This window comes from Thalassophryne amazonica, chromosome 10 (genome assembly GCF_902500255.1).
Source record: "Thalassophryne amazonica chromosome 10, fThaAma1.1, whole genome shotgun sequence".
NCBI classification, from domain to species: domain Eukaryota; kingdom Metazoa; phylum Chordata; class Actinopteri; order Batrachoidiformes; family Batrachoididae; genus Thalassophryne; species Thalassophryne amazonica.
This window is the reverse complement of record NC_047112.1, coordinates 10,316,271-10,335,055: the sequence shown is the minus strand read 5'-3', so window position 1 is coordinate 10,335,055 and position 18,785 is coordinate 10,316,271. Positions and strand designations below refer to the sequence as shown.

The 18,785-nt window shown below is 42.4% G+C and overlaps 1 protein-coding gene across 1 annotated transcript in view; it reads left to right on the top strand.

Moving 5' to 3' along the window:
• The window catches only part of LOC117518323 (fetuin-B-like), a 34,409-nt gene extending 25,435 nt beyond the window's left edge, over window positions 1-8,974 (top strand). The window contains exon 8 of the mRNA XM_034179424.1: window positions 8,734-8,974. Within this exon, the coding sequence (XP_034035315.1) occupies window positions 8,734-8,937 (204 nt within the window). The 3' untranslated portion in view covers window positions 8,938-8,974. The remainder of the gene's footprint in view (window positions 1-8,733) is intronic.
• The last annotated feature ends 9,811 nt before the right edge of the window (window positions 8,975-18,785 follow it).

Here is an 18,785-nt window from a genome sequence, read left to right as displayed (position 1 = left end):
GAAACTAAGAAGTTAGAAAAAAATCACCCCATTAAAGTTGCCATGGTTGGGGAAACTTACTATTTAGACCAAAAACGTTTTTGAACCAGGCTGCAAACACATTTATTTCTGTTCTAAATTTGGACATTTTAACATGGACTTGAATGGGAACCAGCTCATTTTTGGTGCCAACCTCACGAGACAGACAAGGAACTACACCTTTTTCCTTTTTCCAGGTATGCCTTATTTGGTACAATCAAAGCTTACAGCTTCGTCTGTTCTCTCCACTGGGGTCACACTGCTGTATTCACTATTACACCTGAGTGCTGTTCATGCAAAGAGAAACACGTCACATGTCTAAAATGTCAAAGCTGATGCTCCTTCACAAGAGATACTTCTCATCTGAGTTTCCCTAAGTCACCTTTCAATTGACACAAACTCATTCCATTCAACTGGTACCAAAGGAACCTCCAAAGAGACCTAGTACCAAAGACATCTTAGGTCACTGGTTCCAATCCAAGTCTCACAACCATACAGTAAGAGAGGAAGCAACAATACATGAAGACTTGGACCTTCATTCTTCCGCAAAGATATCAGCATGGTTTGACAGTGTCTTGGTCACAAAAATGCTGCTGCTGTATTTTTGTCATTTTTAATGGATTATATATCAGAGAAAAACTCAGCCACATGGGGTGTGCAGCCACATTCTGAATGCCAGCCCCAAGCCCAGATAAATGAGTAGACTTCATCAGGAAGGGCATCCAACATAAAACAAGCCAAAATCATGAGGGATGGGATGACTAGTTGTAATTGTCGACTATGACTAGCCAACATCTGACTAGTCGACTATTTTTATTAGTCAACTAGTCGAAAGACATTTCTTAAGTTAATTTAGCCCTCAAAAGAATAGACCTGCTGGACCTTGGAGGCAGGAATTAGTCAGGTAGCTATGCCTAGTAAATGAATGCAGGTCTTTATGCTAATGTTTTTGTTTTTTGTATTTGTGATTTTGTGCTCATATTTGTGAAAATAAATGTCACGATGAAGATTCAAAATGGGCTGAATTCATTCAATGTCAAATTTAGTCATCGACTAGTCGATGACTAATGGTACCCAACTCATCGACTAATGTTTTTCATTCATCATCCCAACCCTAGAAATGATCATGAAGAGTACAAATCAAATTTCCATACCCAATTGGTTGAAGCCCAGGTTAACAACAACTGAGGGAGACAGTTAGGAAGGTACTGGGTGTCTGGGAAAGCATAAGGAGAAAGAGGTTGGCAAAAAAGAATTGGGATAGTCGTAGGAGATGAAGAAAGTAGACAGGAGTACAAGGAGATGCGGCATAAGGCAAAAAGAGAAGTGGCAAGGCTAGGGACAAGGCATATAGTAAGCTGTACAAGATGTTGAATAGTAAGGAAGGAGAAAAGGATTTGATTTATACTGATTGGCCAGGCAAAGGGTGGAGCCACCAGGCAGGAGAAGAAGGAGGCCAAAGATGAGGTTTATGGATGTACTGAGGGAGGACATGCAGGTGGTTGGTGTGACAGAGGGAGATACAGAGGACAGGGTGAGATGGAAACGATTGATGTACTGTGGTGCCCCCTAATGGGAGCAGCCGGAAGAAGAAGAAGATGAAGGTAACTTTAGGTTATCACGGAAAAATTAGTGTCATCGTTAGACAGAATTGTATCATATTGAACTGGATCCACAATAAAAAAAAAAGTATCATTCCAGAATCACATGTACTGTTTGGAGAGATGCACACCCTTATTATTAATCCTCCCTGTTGGAAAACTGACTTGCATAACTGCATTGTGGGTAAGTGTTCACCCAGAGGCTTCCAAACTTTTCCTTTATGTACATCTGGAATTTATTGGGTATGGTGTCATGCCACCATCTGAAAAAAGTGCCTTTATGACCAGTGGCTGATTCTGTCATTGTGTGTTTTAGTCTGCTGACAGTGTGAATGACCACTGCCTTCTGAGTTGTGAAACTGTTCTGTCATCAGTTACAGAATAACCCAAAATACAGACAGTAGCCACACAGGATGTAAAGGGAAAACAAAGGCGATTTATTTACGATTTAGAAGTCCAGTCCCACAAACAGAAAGTGTCCAAATGAGCACAACAGGAGTAAATGTAGAACTCAAACAAAAACGCGGACAGCGGAAGACAGCACACAACTATGATTAGATAAAAGGCAGTTAATACAAAGATGTCACGAATAGCAAACTCACCAGAAGTGACAAAGAATCATCTGGCAAACTCAAAGGGGAACAGTGCAGGACTAAACGGTGACACAAACAAACAGATGAGCGACAGGTGGTGTGATTGGAAATGTGCCCCACCTGTGGGGAGACCGGGTGACAGCGGCATACCACGAACACACAGAAACTGACAAAGATGTGTCACAAACCTCAAGGAACCCTGGGGGTTGATAGAAAACAAACATAAACTAAAAGGGGAACCACAAGGGGAAAGAAATCCACAAACCAAAGAACAAAAGGCTAACAACTATGGTGGAACTCAAAAAAGGCTAACGGGTGTTTTTCTAGTCTTTGCATTGTATTTCATTTAAATTCATCCAAATAAAGACAACATGTCCAAAGATATAAACTCATAACTTCACAAATTTCTTTTTTTAAATTGTTACATTGTATTTCTACTTTATTTTGTTTTTAAGTTGATACACTTGCAGTGGCTTATATGTGCAGCTATGAGAAGCGTCTTCAAGTAACACATAAATCACTGGCTGCTAACTTGGACTTTAAGGTCTTAGAGTTAGAGAGGTGGGCTTATGACCAAAAAAACCCTGCCTCAAATCTTGATCAAACTGGAGAATCATGAAGGTACCTTGGGTTAGTGTACATTGATTAACTAAAAAGTGGGTTATAAGTGTATCACTACTACCTATAACCTCCCTTGCACTGTAAAATAATACTAGCTGTGCACTAAAACTTTCAAGCATGAATGTGGGACTAGTGCTGGTAACCGTGCTTTGAATATAATACAGAGTTTGTTAATACAGTTCAGTATTTGCAAACTACATAGTGCGTATTGGTTTATTTTGAGGAGTTCTGAATGTAATTTCTTCACAACTGTAAGTTATGCCTTTCAGGAGAAATTTCACCCTTCCATACATCCTGCCAGCAAACTTTTGTATCTTAAAACTCCACAACCGTAAAACTGTCAAAATAAAAAATTTTATACATTAGTACTGGGGCGTCAAAGCTTTCTGTGCCAAAAAAAAAAAAAAATCATGTATTTCTGACATTTATAAATGCCTTTTTTTTCACTGAATTTTGGGTGTCGAGTAGGAAATGTACCAGAAGCGCTGAAATGCTCACACTGCCCGCTAGATGGCGACAAAACTGCTCAAGTGTGTGGCAAAGTCTCGACTGTTTATTCATTTGAGAAGTTCATTTTGATGAAAATAGATCAACAAAATAACAAAATAACAAAAATCAACTTACAATTGACCTTATGGACAACTTATTGTTGTAGATTGTTTCTAAATGAAGAAACGGTGAGTACAAATAAGAAAGCCACATGTTGACTAACTCGTGCTCCTTTTAGTTGGTGTTGTTGGCGTTGACTGTATATATCACAGTGAGCACAAACACGTCAATGTTAACACTTTAGAAGAACCAGTTGCAGCTTCTGGTGGATGGTTACTGCGTCTGCCGTTGTCTTGTCACAGCGTTCCACTGCAGACAACAATGATTCTGCTGTAAGACCTCACAATGACAAACATTCAAACAAATAATGACAGTTCATAAAAAAAAGGAAACAAAGTTCTAAAACAATCACAGTGTCCTTCTACGAGCACGAAAATTTATCTGGTGTTTTGTCGATGTGGGTTTTAGGAAGACATGAGTCACTTGGTTATGTTTGCCTGCAGGGGTTTGCTTTGCCACTGCAACCCACTCAGGGTCACTGACCCCCAGTTCAGTGACCCTGAGTGGGCTCAGCCTCCAGTGAACATTAACGGGGTATAAAATCACGTCCTTCACTGTGTCCTGTGGTCATTCCTGTTGCCATCATGAAGCAGGTTGTGCTCTTGTCTCTGTTGTTGGTGTACGTGCACGTCCACTGTGCACCCGATGTGCAACCGTCGGCCCTCTCGTGCAAGGACGAGGCGGCCATTTCTGTCGCAGGAGAGGCCCTCGACATGATCAACAAAGATCGTCAGGAAGGTTATATCTTCACACTGCTCCGTCTGGCCAACATCAACACCAAGACATATGTGAGTGCTGACGAGTCGGACTGCAACAAACGACTGTTTTCTCCTTTGTACTATTTCACAATTATCCATGTTTTTAAAAAAAAAAAACATCATTTTTAATCCATTATTTTAAAAAAACTGTCCAAAATACACAGAAATCTCTCTGTTTGAGTTTCAGCAAAAAGTTTGGGCAGTGTGTCCGGACTGTCCAAGCTTTCTTGACAAGCAAAGCCTGAGATTCAGAAAACTATTGATCTGTCTCTGAAGAAGTTCAACACAGAGACAATTACACCAACTACTTCACTCTGCACCATATCTCCCGCGCCCTCGCTCAGGTCAGCTCTCAGCTCTACACGTACAAATACCAAAACATCAATCAGCCACTCGGCCACAAGATCCACCTGCTCGTTGGCTGCTGCTGATCGAATATCTAATGGTGCAGAATTTTTGGTGAAGGGTTTCTTTCTGTGTGTGTCTTCAGTTTGGCATAGCAGAGATTTACATTGCAGAATACATCATCCAAGAGACCACCTGCAAGAAGAGTGCAGAGAACCTGACGGCTGAGAACTGTCCACCTATGGACTGCGAGTTTGCTGTGAGTTACACCGAAGGATTTTGTTCATCACTTAAAGGTCAACAGACAGAATTGTTGCTGTTAATATAATGTTTGTAAAAGTGAAAGTGGGCTTGTACAACCATAGAACACTTTCTAAAGAAACCTCTGGTGGAAAGTCCTCTGATCATGACAATAAATCTTCTCTGGACGGCTGAACTGCCAAATATGACTTGCTAGATCAACTTAAAAACATGTTCTTAAGGAGTGCCTTAAAATGTTTAATTACTGTGTTTTTGGAGTATAAATTTCACCTGTTACAAAATGCAGTGTGAAAAGGAAAAAACTAGTTACACCACAGGGCTGTATATAGGAATGAAAGGGGAAAGGGGGGGTTCAAATCCTTGAGTTGGGGGTCCAGTGGCCGCAGGGCCCCCGGTGGGGTCAAGGGGCAACGCCATCGTGGGGGGCTCAGGGGGCAAAGCCCCCCGAAGCAGAAGCTTTTTGAGGATTTCAAGGGGTAAAAAGCTACATAAATTTCATTTGAAACCCAAATGTATCATTTTAGGAAATACATTTTTATAAAAGTCCTTGCTTGGGATTGGATCAGTTGCCATAAGAACCACCCAGAAAGAACCAAGATAACATTAATGCAGACTTTATACCTGCCTGTCGGTTGCGAATGACGCAATAACGCATGCGCACGAAGGTTCAAGTTTGGCTGATGCAAGCACACATGATTCAAATCCATATAGTTTTTGCAAAAAATAAAAAGGTCGGATAGTTTTCTAACAGACCTCGTATTTAGCGGTATTAATATTTGCGTTTACATTATGAATATGTACGTATATGTACGTTATGTATTAAAATAGCGATATTTAATTTGGCGACCTTGTTTAACTCGCGAAATTCGCATAATAAATCCCACGCGAATATTTGCACCTTTACAGTATTTGCAAGTCGAAGGAGAAGCTCCCTTTATTTCTCAGCTTATACATACAAACATGTTTTTATAAACCAGACAAGTGTAATTGTGTGTCTACATGGGTATTTAGAAGCCTACTAATCTGTTTGATATCAGAGGAGGATAGGGACCAGGGAGCAAAAATTCTCAACCCCCATGGGAAATTTTATCTAGCAGTTTCCCCTTTCATCACTTAAGGGATTACTCTGGCAGAGGAAATTGAAACTTGAGGGTGTGTGATAATAGCTGTGTAACAGTTAGTGCTTGTTGCTTTTATCAATGAAAAGAAAATACATAACATTGATATCCAGATCAGAAAAAAATCAGCAGAAAAAATCTGCAGAATTCTCGGGGGGGGGGTTCGGGGGTTCCTGAACCCCCTCTATATACAGGCTTGCACCAGAATTTATATCAGGTTTTTTGTTTTTTTTCTTCTGTATGTGGAACTCATTTTGTAACACAGTGTTTCCCCTGAGGGCAAGTTTAACAATGGACAAAAGCTCAGTTTAGCACTTGTGCACATCACAGCCTGTGTTGTTACTTAACACAAGGACTTTTAAATCCCTAATATACAAGAGGAAAAGATAACATGCAGTGGACAACACATTTTATTGGATGCATTTTAGTAAAAAAGAAATTGCTGGATGGACACAGATTGCTGGTCCACACCAACATGGAGAGGCAACCAGTGAATTTATGAAGGAGGCAACAACCTTTTTGTGTATCTCAACAACCAAGCAACACACATCAAATGTCTGCCTGGATGGCTGCTATCCAGGACCCAAAGCGGTTCCATGGTGTTTGGGTACGGTGAAGCACAGCACCAGCGCATGTTCACAGACTTTACTTGATTTGAACAACCAAGAAGCCGAGATGGATGAAAGCTGTGTGGAATATTGTTCATATAGAGATGTTGAGGTGATTACATTGTGGAGTAGTTTGGCCAAAAGTCAAATGTCAAAATCGAGGAAAACTTGAACTGAAAAACTTTTTTTTTTGTATCTCTCAACAACCAAGAAGCCTAGATGGATGATGAAAAGCATACACTGATTAGCAAAATATTTGTGATTGAATGACTTCATGATTGAATGTGTATGAATGAGTTTATAATGAAGTCACACAAAGCTCATAGGATGAAGTCATACATAATCAGCAACTGATGCCTTTCATTGCTTTCAGAAATAACTTTTTAAGCTATACCGACATGCAAGTCTGGCATCTCTGCACTAAAATATTTAATCTCTGGCTGTACACCGTTCATCATCAGTGAACCTGTAACAAGCAAAAAGATATCAAAATTGTGGTATTTCATGTCTTTGGTGTCACTCTACCATGCAGTCAGTTTCATCTCTTTCTTCATAAATAATGCTTCATGTAGGAAAGAGGTGTTGAGCAGGAATAAGTTTAAGAATAGTGCAAACAAGGTCTAATATTTCGAGTTGATATCAATGATAAGCAAGAGATTTTTCTTGCATGTTCATTTTGACTTGTAAATGTCATCATAGCATAATCCCTCTCCGCTCTTGTGTCTTTGTTATTGTGTTTTCCTCTGTGCAGCACAAAGGTTTCTGCAAGGGTTCTCATTACCATCCGCAGTTTCTAGTTGGTCCTGTTGGCATTCATGATAATGATACAGTCAATGTGGAGTGTGAGATCTATGAATCAGAGGTAAACCATATCTTGTCTCTTCAATGTTTACCATGCCTTGATGCAAGTAACATTTTTTGACCAATTTTTTCTAATTTACCTTTGACTAATCTTTGAAATGGCAGAATAGCACAGGGGAGAACATCTTAAAAGGGACTTTTTGTGTCTGGAGTGCTTAGGCTTCCTCAGAAAGACAGAAAGGAGATTCCCCATATGAGGAGAAACCTCACATTCAAGAAGAACAAGAACGAACAAGTGTATATTAAATATCCCCTGTTGGTAATTTACTGCAGCTTAGTGTTGGCTTGGTGACTTGGGTGGTGAGCATCCCATAAAGGTCAACCACTGGGCCTACTGGAGATAAAGAGCCTTGCTTAAGGGCACCTTGGTAGTAGTAATAAGGGTATTACTTTGGTTAAAAGTAAGAAGAAAGTCCTATATAGACCCTGAGGCCCGTTGGTGCTGGTGTTTATTCCTCGGGACAATAGTGTGAAAGGGATAACCCCATCTGGGCAGGATGCTAGTCTGACCCAGGTTACTTCCCAGCTAAGGCCACTAACCAGTTACATGGGTGGGTTTGGGACAATGCAGATGAAATGTCAAACCAGAACTTGAAGCTTGGTCTATGTATTGGTCCCAACTCCTCATACCTGCTCTGCAGTTGCAAGGTTAATTCTTGAACATTTTGGGGCACCAAAAAATAGCTGATAGTTATTTTTAGACAGAACAGCCAGATGGCCTTACATAAAAATTGTAGAATTAGCAAACTGTTGTATTTTGGTGACTAATTCTGTCGTAATCTTTTTTCCAGGCTGCTGAACATGAGAAAAAGATGCACAATCTTGGTGGACAAACTGATCACCCTCACAATGACACGAAAGCACATGACCCAAACAATAACCATGACCACATGCACGACCATACCAAGAGCCATGAACATCATGACAGCGTCCACAAGCACAGTAATACCAGTGACCACCATCACACTCATGACCACAGTACAGGCAGTGCATTCAGGCACGCTCATGACCACTCTCACGACCATGGCCACAACCATGACCACGTCCACGCTCACCATGCACAGGCAGAAGATCACAGCGGTGACTCGCCAAACCACCATCACAACTACCACCACGATGCTAGTGTGCCAACCCATGACCACGACCATGAGATCGCACTGGACCATGACCACAAGCATGCTCACCTACATGACCATGAGCACCACCACCATCATCATACACACCCCCATGAAACCACCCACCATGACCATCCAGAGGGCAATGTGACGGTACTGCCTGCCTTGGACGTGGACGTGCCTATGGTCATCCCCTCCTTTCCTGATCAGCCCGCTGCAGACCCCGACGCCGCAGTCGCTGATGCTCCAGCCCCTGACGAGCCAACTACGATGTCCATCATCCAAGATCCACATAGCTCTGGAAAAGCAGAATCCACAATCCTGCCTTTCCCTACCTCCACGGCGGCTGGCTGCCCCGCTGTTAAGCTTGGAGGCTCCATGTTGGAGGATGTCATGGCTGAAGATCCAATGTTCAAGCAGCCAGCGTAGTCCTCTGTTTTAGCTATATTGCAATAAAACATAGTCCACCTCAGAGTCTTTCCTTGTCATTTTTAGGTAAAATGTGTGCTAACATTTTTCTTGAATGTGAACCCATGTCATGTTTTGATAATAGATTAAAATGTGCGGCCACTAGTGAAATCCCCGTGGATAAATCCACTCTGATATAGCCAAAAGTCCCAAAAATAAGAATACTTAAAATATATATTTTATTAACGTATGTTAATAGCCTAAGTTTAGCATGAAAAATTGCTAGAGCTGCTGCATTTTACAGTGCTAACAGGCATCACATAACATGATGATAATGGGGTAATGTTAGCATGAAAACTCACTCTTGTCACCTAATGCTACACTACAGCCCCATTGTGAACAGGGGAGAAGTAATGGAGGAACTTGGCAGAGGACTGGAATGTTCAGCTCAATGTCCTGAAAGTCAGTGCTGAGTCATCAGCCCAGTGGGGTGGCTTTAGGAATCAAAATGTCTTTGGCAGTGTGATTATGTACCACCAAGTGAGTTGTCCAGTTTCTGAGGCTCAGAAGGGTAGCTTCAAGGGACAGTCCCAACTTGGTGAAAAGCTTGGATGGCTGGGAGACAACCTGTTGGTGTTGGAGCCGTTGTCCCGGATGTATCACGAGGCGGAGCGGTGCATTCTTCAGGTTGGCGGGTATAGTGATGTGACCATCACTCATCACCTGACATGCATCAGGGATCAGTTGGCCTGACTTTAGATACTCTGGATCGGAGTAGGTGGGGTCCTCGTGTCAGAGACCAGAGGACCTGATTGATTCTGTTCACCTGTACTTCCAATCTGACAAGGAGGTCACCTCTGATATAAACTGAGTGTGGTAGGTCTGGAATGACTAAGAATGAGTGACTCAATCCCCTTCAGCATGTTTTGAGAGTACAGATCCTAGTGGTGCATACAAAATGTCAGGATTGAATTGGCTCAGTGAGTCAAACAGACTTTGACTTATATCTGATCTTCCAGACCAAGAGCCAGAGCTACATCAGCAATGTGTGTGTTTTCCAAATGGAGACCGTCTACCACCAGAGGGCAGTACTCTGTTTCATTAGTGTCCTCTGGCAGCTTGCAGAGGAAAGTATCCTTCTCAGCCAACAGTGCATCTGGAGGCCATAAGGCATTCAGGGGGTCTACAGTCGGCTGGATGTTCGCTGTGACCATGCTACGGGGCTTTTCATATCATCAGGGATCAGAGTCTCAAAAGCATAACATTGGGGTTCTGTTGGTTGGGTCACCTCAGGTGGGAGATGTTGATGGACCTGTGCCCACAGTTTCAACCATATGAAATCGATGAGCGGTTCAAAAGGTTGAGAAAATCTTTCCCTAAATGGTAAATGGACTGCATTTATATAGTGCTTTTCCATCTGCATCAGACGCTCAAGGCGCTTTACAAAATGCCTCACATTCACCAGAAAAGGCAATGTTCAAAGCTTCTATTGCTGAAAATGCAGGGGGGAGCTGTGGCCTGAAGGTCTTAGTTGTCTCAAGGGGCGGCAACCCTCAAACACCGTGGGGGCACCGGTGGTCAGGGAAGCCATCCGACTGAAGAAGTAGTCCTTCTAGGATATGTTATCTTGGAGGACTCCGGGGGCAGTTGCAAGGTACCGACAGGCCCGAAGGGCAGCAGCCTCTACTGGGGGAGGCAAAGCACAGGGGGTGGGAGGATTTCGGAGCAACCACAAAGAAGGACTTGCGGTCAGCACCAAGGTGCTTCTGTGGACCATGAGTCACCTCAAGAGGGGAAAGCGGGGAACCATCCAAGCTGTCTACAGTAAGGATGGGACTCTGTTGACCTCAAATGAGGATGTAATCTGGAGCTGGAAGGAACACTTTGAGGAACTCTTCCCTCTATAGTACGGGCAGAGCTGGAAGCTGATAGGGGATTTTCATCAATTTTCCTGGTGGAAGTCACTGAGGTAGACAAACAATGCCACAGTGGCAAGGACCCAGGGGTTGATGAGATCCATCCAGAAATGCTGAAGGTTTTGAGTGTTCTGAGTGTGGAGGGATAAGACGTCTCTTCTAGGATATCTCCCTCCCTGAGCCTGGTTCTGCTGGAGGTTTCTTCCTGTTAAAAGGAGTTTTTCCTTCCCACTGTCGCCAAGTGCTTGCTCATAGGGGGTCATTTTGACCGTTGGGGTTTTTCTGTGATTATTGTATGGCTTTTGCCTTACAATATAAAGCGCCTTGGGGCAACTGTTGTTGTGATTTGGCGCTATATAAATAAAATTGATTTGATTTGATTCGATTCCTCAGTAATGGTACTTGTAATAAGTGCAGCTTATTCGTAGCTTTGGAGGCCAGGCTGGGCGAATTGGAGACTCGGCTCCGCACCGTGGAAAATTCTACAGCTAGCCAGGCCCCTGTAGTCGGTGCGGACCAAGGTAGCTTAGCCGCCGTTAGTTCCCCCCTGGCAGATCCCGGGCAGTCGGGAAAGCAGGCTGAGCTGGGTGACTGTGAGGAGGAAGCGTAGCCCTAAACAGAAGCCCCGTGTACACCGTCAACCCGTTCACATCTCTAAACAGTTTTTCCCCACTCGACAATACACTCGCCGAGGATCAAACTCTGGTTATTGGCGACTCTGTTTTGAGAAATGTGAAGTTAGCGACACCAGCAACCATTGTCAATTGTCTTCCGGGGCCAGAGCAGGCGACATTGAAGGAAATTTGAAATTGCTGGCTAAGGCTAAGCGTAAATTTGGTAAGATTGTAATTCACGTCGGCAGTAATGACACTCGGTTACGCCAATCGGAGGTCACTAAAATTAACATTAAATCGGTGTGTAACTTTGCAAAAACAATGTCGGACTCTGTTTGTCTTCTCTGGGCCCCTCCCCAATCAGACCGGGAGTGACATGTTTAGCCGCATGTTCTCCTTGGAATTCCTGGCTGTTTGAGTGGTGTCCAAAAAATGAGGTGGGCTTCATAGATAATTGGCAAAGCTTCTGTGGGAAACCTGGTCTTGGTTAGGAGAGACGGCATCCATCCCACTTTAGATGGAGCAGCTCTCATTTCTAGAAATCTGGCCAATTTTCTTGGATCCTCTAAACTGTGACTGTCTAGCGTTGGGACCAGGAGGCAGAGCTGTGGTCTTATACACCTCTCTCAGCTTCTCTCCCCCTGCCATCCCCTCATTACCCCATCCGTAGAGACGGTGCCTGCTCCCAAGACCACCAATAACCAGCAAAAATCTATTTAAGCAAAAAAATTCAAAAAGAAAAAAATAATAGCACCTTCAACTGCACCACAGACTAAAACAGTTAAATGTGGTCTATAAACATAGGTCTCTCTCTTCTAAGTCCCTGTTGGTAAATGATATAATAATGATCAACGTATAGATTTATTCTGCCTAACAGAAACCTGGTTACAGCAGGATGGAATATGTTAGTTTTAAATGAGTCCACACCCCCGAGTCCACACTAACTGTCAGAATGCTCGTAGTACGGGCCGGGGCGGAGGATTAGCAGCAATCTTCCATTCCATCTTATTAATTAATCAAAAACCTAGACAGAGCTTTAATTCATTTGAAAGCTTGTCTCTTAGTCTTTTCCATCCAAATTGGAAGTCCCAAAAACCAGTGTTTATTTGTTATTATCTATCGTCCACCTGGTCGTACTGTGAGTTTCTCTGTGAATTTTTCAGACCTTCTGTCTGACTTAGTGCTTAGCTCAGATAAGATACTTATAGTGGGCGATTTTAACATCCACACAGATGCTGAGAATGACAGCCTCAAACCACTGCATTTAATCTATTATTAGACTCTATTGGCTTGCTCAAAAGTAAATGAGTCCAACCCACCACTTTAATCATATCTTAGATCTTGTTTTGACTTATGGTATGGAAATAGAAGACTTAACAGTATTCCCTGAAAACTCCCTTCTGTCTGAATCATTTTTTAATAACATTTACATTTACCCTGATGGACTACCCTGCAGTGGGAATAAGTTTCATTACACTAGAAGTGTTTCAGAAAGCGCTGTAACTAGGTTAAGGATATGATTCCTTCTTTATGTTCTCTAATGTCATATACCAACACAGAGCAGAGTAGCTAACCTAAACTCTGTAAGGGAGTTAGAGTATCTCGTCAATAGTTTTACATCCTCATTGAAGACAACTTTGGATGCTGTAGCCCTCTGAAAAAGAGAGCTTTTAAATCAGAAGTGTCTGACTCCGGTGGTATAACTCCACAAACTCGTAGCTTAAAGCAGATAACCCGTAGTTGGAGAGGAAATGGCGTCTCACTAATTTAGAAGATCTTCACTTAGCCTGGAAAAAGAGTTTGTTGCTCTATAAAAAAGCCCTCCGTAAAGCTAGGACATCTTTCTACTCATCACTAATTGAAGAAAATAAGAACAACCCCAGGTTTCTTTTCAGCACTGTAGCCAGGCTGACAGTCAGAGCTCTATTGAGCTGAGTATTCCTTTACTTTAACTAGTAATGACTTCATGACTTTCTTTGTTAACAAAATTTTGACTATTAGAGAAAAATTACTCATAATCATCCCAAAGATGTATCGTTATCTTTGGCTGCTTCAGTGATGCGGGATTTGGTTAGACTCTTTCTCTCCGATTGTTCTGTCTGAGTTATTTTCATTAGTTACTTCATCCAAACCATCAACATGTTTATTAGACCCCATTCCTGCCAGGCTGCTCAAGGAAGCCCTACCATTATTTAATGCTTCAATCTTAAATATTATCAACTTATCTTTGTTAGTTGGCTATGTACCACAGGCTTTTAAGGTGGCAGTAATTAAACCATTACTTAAAAAGCCATCACTTGACCCAGCTATCTTAGCTAATTATAGGCCAATCTCCAACCTTCCTTTCTCTCAAAGATTTCTTGAGAGGGTAGTTGTAAAACAGCCAATGATCACCTGCAGAGGAATGGTCTATTTGAAGAGGTTCAGTCAGGTTTTAGAATTCATCATAGTACAGAAACAGCATTAGTGAAGGTTACAAATGATCTTCTTATGGCTTCGGACAGTGGACTTATCTCTGTGCTGTTCTGTTGGACCTCAGTGCTGCTTTTGATACTGTTGACCATACAATTTTATTACAGAGATTAGAGCATGTCATAGGTATTAGGGGCACTGCGCTGCGGTGGTTTGAATCATATTTGTCTAATAGATTACAGTTTGTTCATGTAAATGGGGAATCTTCTTCACAGACTAAAGTTAATTATGGAGTTCCACAAGGTTCTGTGCTAGGACCAATTTTATTCACTTTATACATGCTTCCCTTAGGCAGTATTATTAGACGGTATTGCTTAAATTTTCATTGCTACGCAGATGATACCCAGCTTTATCTATCCATGAAACCAGAGGACACACACCAATTAGCTAAACTGCAGGATTGTCTTACAGACATAAAGACATGGATGACCTCTAATTTCCTGCTTTTAAACTCAGATAAAACTGAAGTTATTGTACTTGGCCCCACAAATCTTAGAAGCATGGTCTCTAACCAGATCTTTACTCTGGATGGCATTTCCCTGACCTCTAGTAATACTGTGAGAAATCTTGGAGTCATTTTTGATCAGGATATGTCATTCAAAGCGCATATTAAACAAATATGTAGGACTGCCTTTTTGCATTTACGCAATATCTCTAAAATCAGAAAGGTCTTGTCTCAGAGTGATGCTGAAAAACTAATTCATGCATTTATTTCCTCTAGGCTGGACTATTGTAATTCATTATTATCAGGTTGTCCTAAAAGTTCCCTAAAAAGCCTTCAGTTAATTCAAAATGCTGCAGCTAGAGTACTGACGGGGACTAGCAGGAGAGAGCATATCTCACCCGTGTTGGCCTCTCTTCATTGGCTTCCTGTTAATTCTAGAATAGAATTTAAAATTCTTCTTCTTACTTATAAGGTTTTGAATAATCAGGTCCCATCTTATCTTAGGGACCTCGTAGTATCATATTACCTCATTAGAGCGCTTCGCTCTCAGACTGCAGGCTTACTTGTAGTTCCTAGGGTTTGTAAGAGTAGAATGGGAGGCAGAGCCTTCAGCTTTCAGGCTCCTCTCCTGTGGAACCAGCTCCCAATTCAGATCAGGGAGACAGATACCCTCTCTACTTTTAAGATTAGGCTTAAAACTTTCCTTTTCGCTAAGGCTTATAGTTAGGGCTGGATCAGGTGACCCTGGACTATCCCTTGGTTATGCTGCTTTAGACGTAGACTGTGGGGGGGTTCCCATGATGCACTGTTTCTTTCTCTTTTTGCTCTGTATGCATCACTCCGCATTTAATCATTAGTGATCGATCTCTGCCCCCTTCCACAGCATGTCTTTTTCCTGGTTCTTCCCTCAGCCCCACCAGTCTTGGCAGAAGACTGCCCCTCCCTGAGGCCTGGTTCTGCTGGAGGTTTCTTCCTGTTAAAAGGGAGTTTTTCCTTCCCACTGTAGCCAAGTGCTTGCTCACAGGGTGTCGTTTTGACCGTTGGGGTTTTTCATAATTATTGTATGGCCTTGCCTTACAATATAAAGCGCCTTGGGGCAACTGTTTGTTGTGATTTCGCGCTATATAAAAAAAAAGTTGATTGAGTTGATTGATTGATTCGATCTTCAACATTGCGTTGAGGTCTGGGACAGTGCCAAAGGAGTGGCAAACTGAGGTGGTGGTCCCCATATTTAAAGGGGGGGGACCAGAGAGTGTGTGCCAACTACAGGGGCATCACAATACTCAGCCTCCCTGGTAAAGTTTATTCCAGGGTGCTGGAAAGGAGGGTTCAGCCAATAGTCGAACCTCTGACTGAAGAGGAACAATGCATGTTCCATCCTGGTTGTGGAACAACCGACCAGCTCTTCACTCTCACAAGGATCCTGGAGGGTGCCTGGGAGTATGCTTAAGGTCTGAAACACATTCCAAACAAAGTTGGGATGCAAAAGCATTTGCCAGCTTGTATTGATGCCATTCCTTCCTAAAATGCTTGAAAGACATTTTACCATTGCAGATACAAAACAAACTCATCTTCAACCGCTTACTGCAGTTGTTCACCACAGTGTCATTTGAGGGCGGGCGCTAAAGGAGTAAAATATGATGCATACAAGGTCTGTCAATAAAGTAACGGTCCTTTTTATTTTTTTCAAAACTATATGGATTTCATTCATATGTTTTTACGTCAAACATGCTTGAACCCTCGTGCGCATGCGTGAGTTTTTCCACGCCTGTCGGTGACGTCATTCGCCTGTGAGCACGCCTTGGGAAGGAGTGGTCCCGCCCCATCGGATTTTCATTGTCTGGAAATGGCGGAATGAAAAGGACTTTTTTCCCATCAGAATTTTTTCAGAAGCTGTTAGAGACTGGCACCTGGAAACCATTTGAAACATTTATCTGGCTTTCGGTGAAAATTTTCGGAGGCTTCGCGCGTCACGACCGATTCGCTTTGGAAGCGAGACAAAGGAACACCTCCGTTTCGGTGTGTCAGAGGACAAGTTTGGACATGTCCAGCTCTCCACAATTTCACTGATACTTACTGGACTGGTAAGCATTGAAAGCCGAGATAGACATGTCCAAACTTGTCCTCTGACACACCGAAACGGAGGTGTTCCTTTGTCTCGCTTCCAAAGCGAATCGGTTGTGATGCACGAAGCCTCCGCGCGGCTTTCCATGATAAAATATATTGTTAAAAGTGAAATCTGACGGAAAATGGCTGATGTCCAGCTCTTGTGATAACCAGAGAAAGAGCACATGACGGTCTCGTATCCACAGAGCCATCCGTTTAGAAATGGTCCGGCGGCTTGTGCCGCGTCGTCGCAGCTCGGAGCGTGGCACGCCGAGCGTCCTTAAAGGGGTCCTTAAAGCTGTAGTAACAGACCTTATTCTCTGTGAAGCCCGTAAAATTTTCACCGAAAGCCAGATAAATTTTTTCGAATGGTTTCCAGGTGCCAGTCTCTAACAGCTTCTGAAAAAATTCTGATGGAAAAAAAGTCCTTTTTATTCCGCCATTTCCAGACAATGAAAATCCGACGAGGGGGCGGGACCATTCCTTCCCAAGGCGTGCTCACAGGCGAATGACGTCACCGACAGGAGTGGAAAAACTCACGCATGCGCACGAGGGTTCAAGCATGTCTGACGTAAAAACATATGAATGAAATCCATATAGTTTTTGAAAAAAATAAAAAGGACCATTACTTTATTGACAGACCTCGTATGATGTAATTTCTCTACTTCCGGGGACAGAAACACTGTACTTTGAGTTTTGGGGCAAATTACATGCAAACAAAGTGAAAATGCAAAGAAAAAGTGATGATGTGGTGGAAAGTGGACATGTGTTGCAGTTTGTTTTATAACCCAGAGCACAAACGTGTTGAGGCGGTTTCGCATGTGAGAGAACACAGCTACTCTGGTTAGCTGTGTAGGCTAATACTTACTGACATGACCGCTCACATTTACCTCATCTTTCCTTCTCCACCGAACCGAAAACTTTTCACGACCGCTTCAGTAATTGCAGCCAAAAATGGTACACCATTTTCCAGTGTGAATTTTTGTGTATATATTGCACAACCGGAAAGGTTGTCCCCATAAGTGGCCAAATCTAGCGATATCATGCAGGATTCAAACAACACTGTGCTGCCCTGTTAAGGGTCACAGGTGAGCTGGTGCCTATTCCAGGAGTCATAGGGGTACACAAATGTCAGGGCCAAAGATGTGGCACATGGACAACACTGTGCATGATCTGTGTGAGATGAAGGAAACCCGAGCACATCCTCATCTTTGAGTCAAAATTCAAGCTAAGCTAACAAGCTAACCTCAGTGTTTATTACATCATATTGTTGGAAACTGAGTGGTGGTTCACAAAACTGTTTCCTTTGGCATGAGGATTAAAAATTATGACCTGCTTATTTTTTTCAGTAATTGTGCATTAAAGTGACCTAATGTATCAAGTAATCAGTATTTGCTAAATGTGCTAATGCAGTTAGCATACAACATTAAATGAGACAACAATTTCACTCAGTACAAATATTAATGCACAGACATCTTTGATGATCTGATATATTTCACCACACAACAAGCCAAAGTATCACAGATATTTGTAATAAAAAGCTCAATGCGACAGACACAACCCCACAACAGCTAGCAGCTACAGCTAGCGACCTTTGAGTAACTGGCATTCTGAGTCTAAAGTCTCAATTCAGCGAGCTGTCACTCAAAGTGACCACACCCCAAATTATGCATAATTTAATGGTTTAAAACATCTGAAACTAAGAAGTTAGAAAAAAATCACCCCATTAAAGTTGCCATGGTTGGGGAAACTTACTATTTAGACCAAAAACGTTTTTGAACCAGGCTGCAAACACATTTATTTCTGTTCTAAATTTGGACATTTTAACATGGACTTGAATGGGAACCAGCTCATTTTTGGTGCCAACCTCACGAGACAGACAAGGAACTACACCTTTTTCCTTTTTCCAGGTATGCCTTATTTGGTACAATCAAAGCTTACAGCTTCGTCTGTTCTCTCCACTGGGGTCACACTGCTGTATTCACTATTACACCTGAGTGCTGTTCATGCAAAGAGAAACACGTCACATGTCTAAATGTCAAAGCTGATGCTCCTTCACAAGAGATACTTCTCATCTGAGTTTCCCTAAGTCACCTTTCGATTGACACAAACTCATTCCATTCAACTGGTACCAAAGGAACCTCCAAAGAGACCTAGTACCAAAGACATCTTAGGTCACTGGTTCCAATCAAGTCTCACAACCATACAGTAAGAGAGGAAGCAACAATACATGAAGACTTGGACCTTCATTCTTCCGCAAAGATATCAGCATGGTTTGACAGTGTCTTGGTCACAAAAATGCTGCTGCTGTATTTT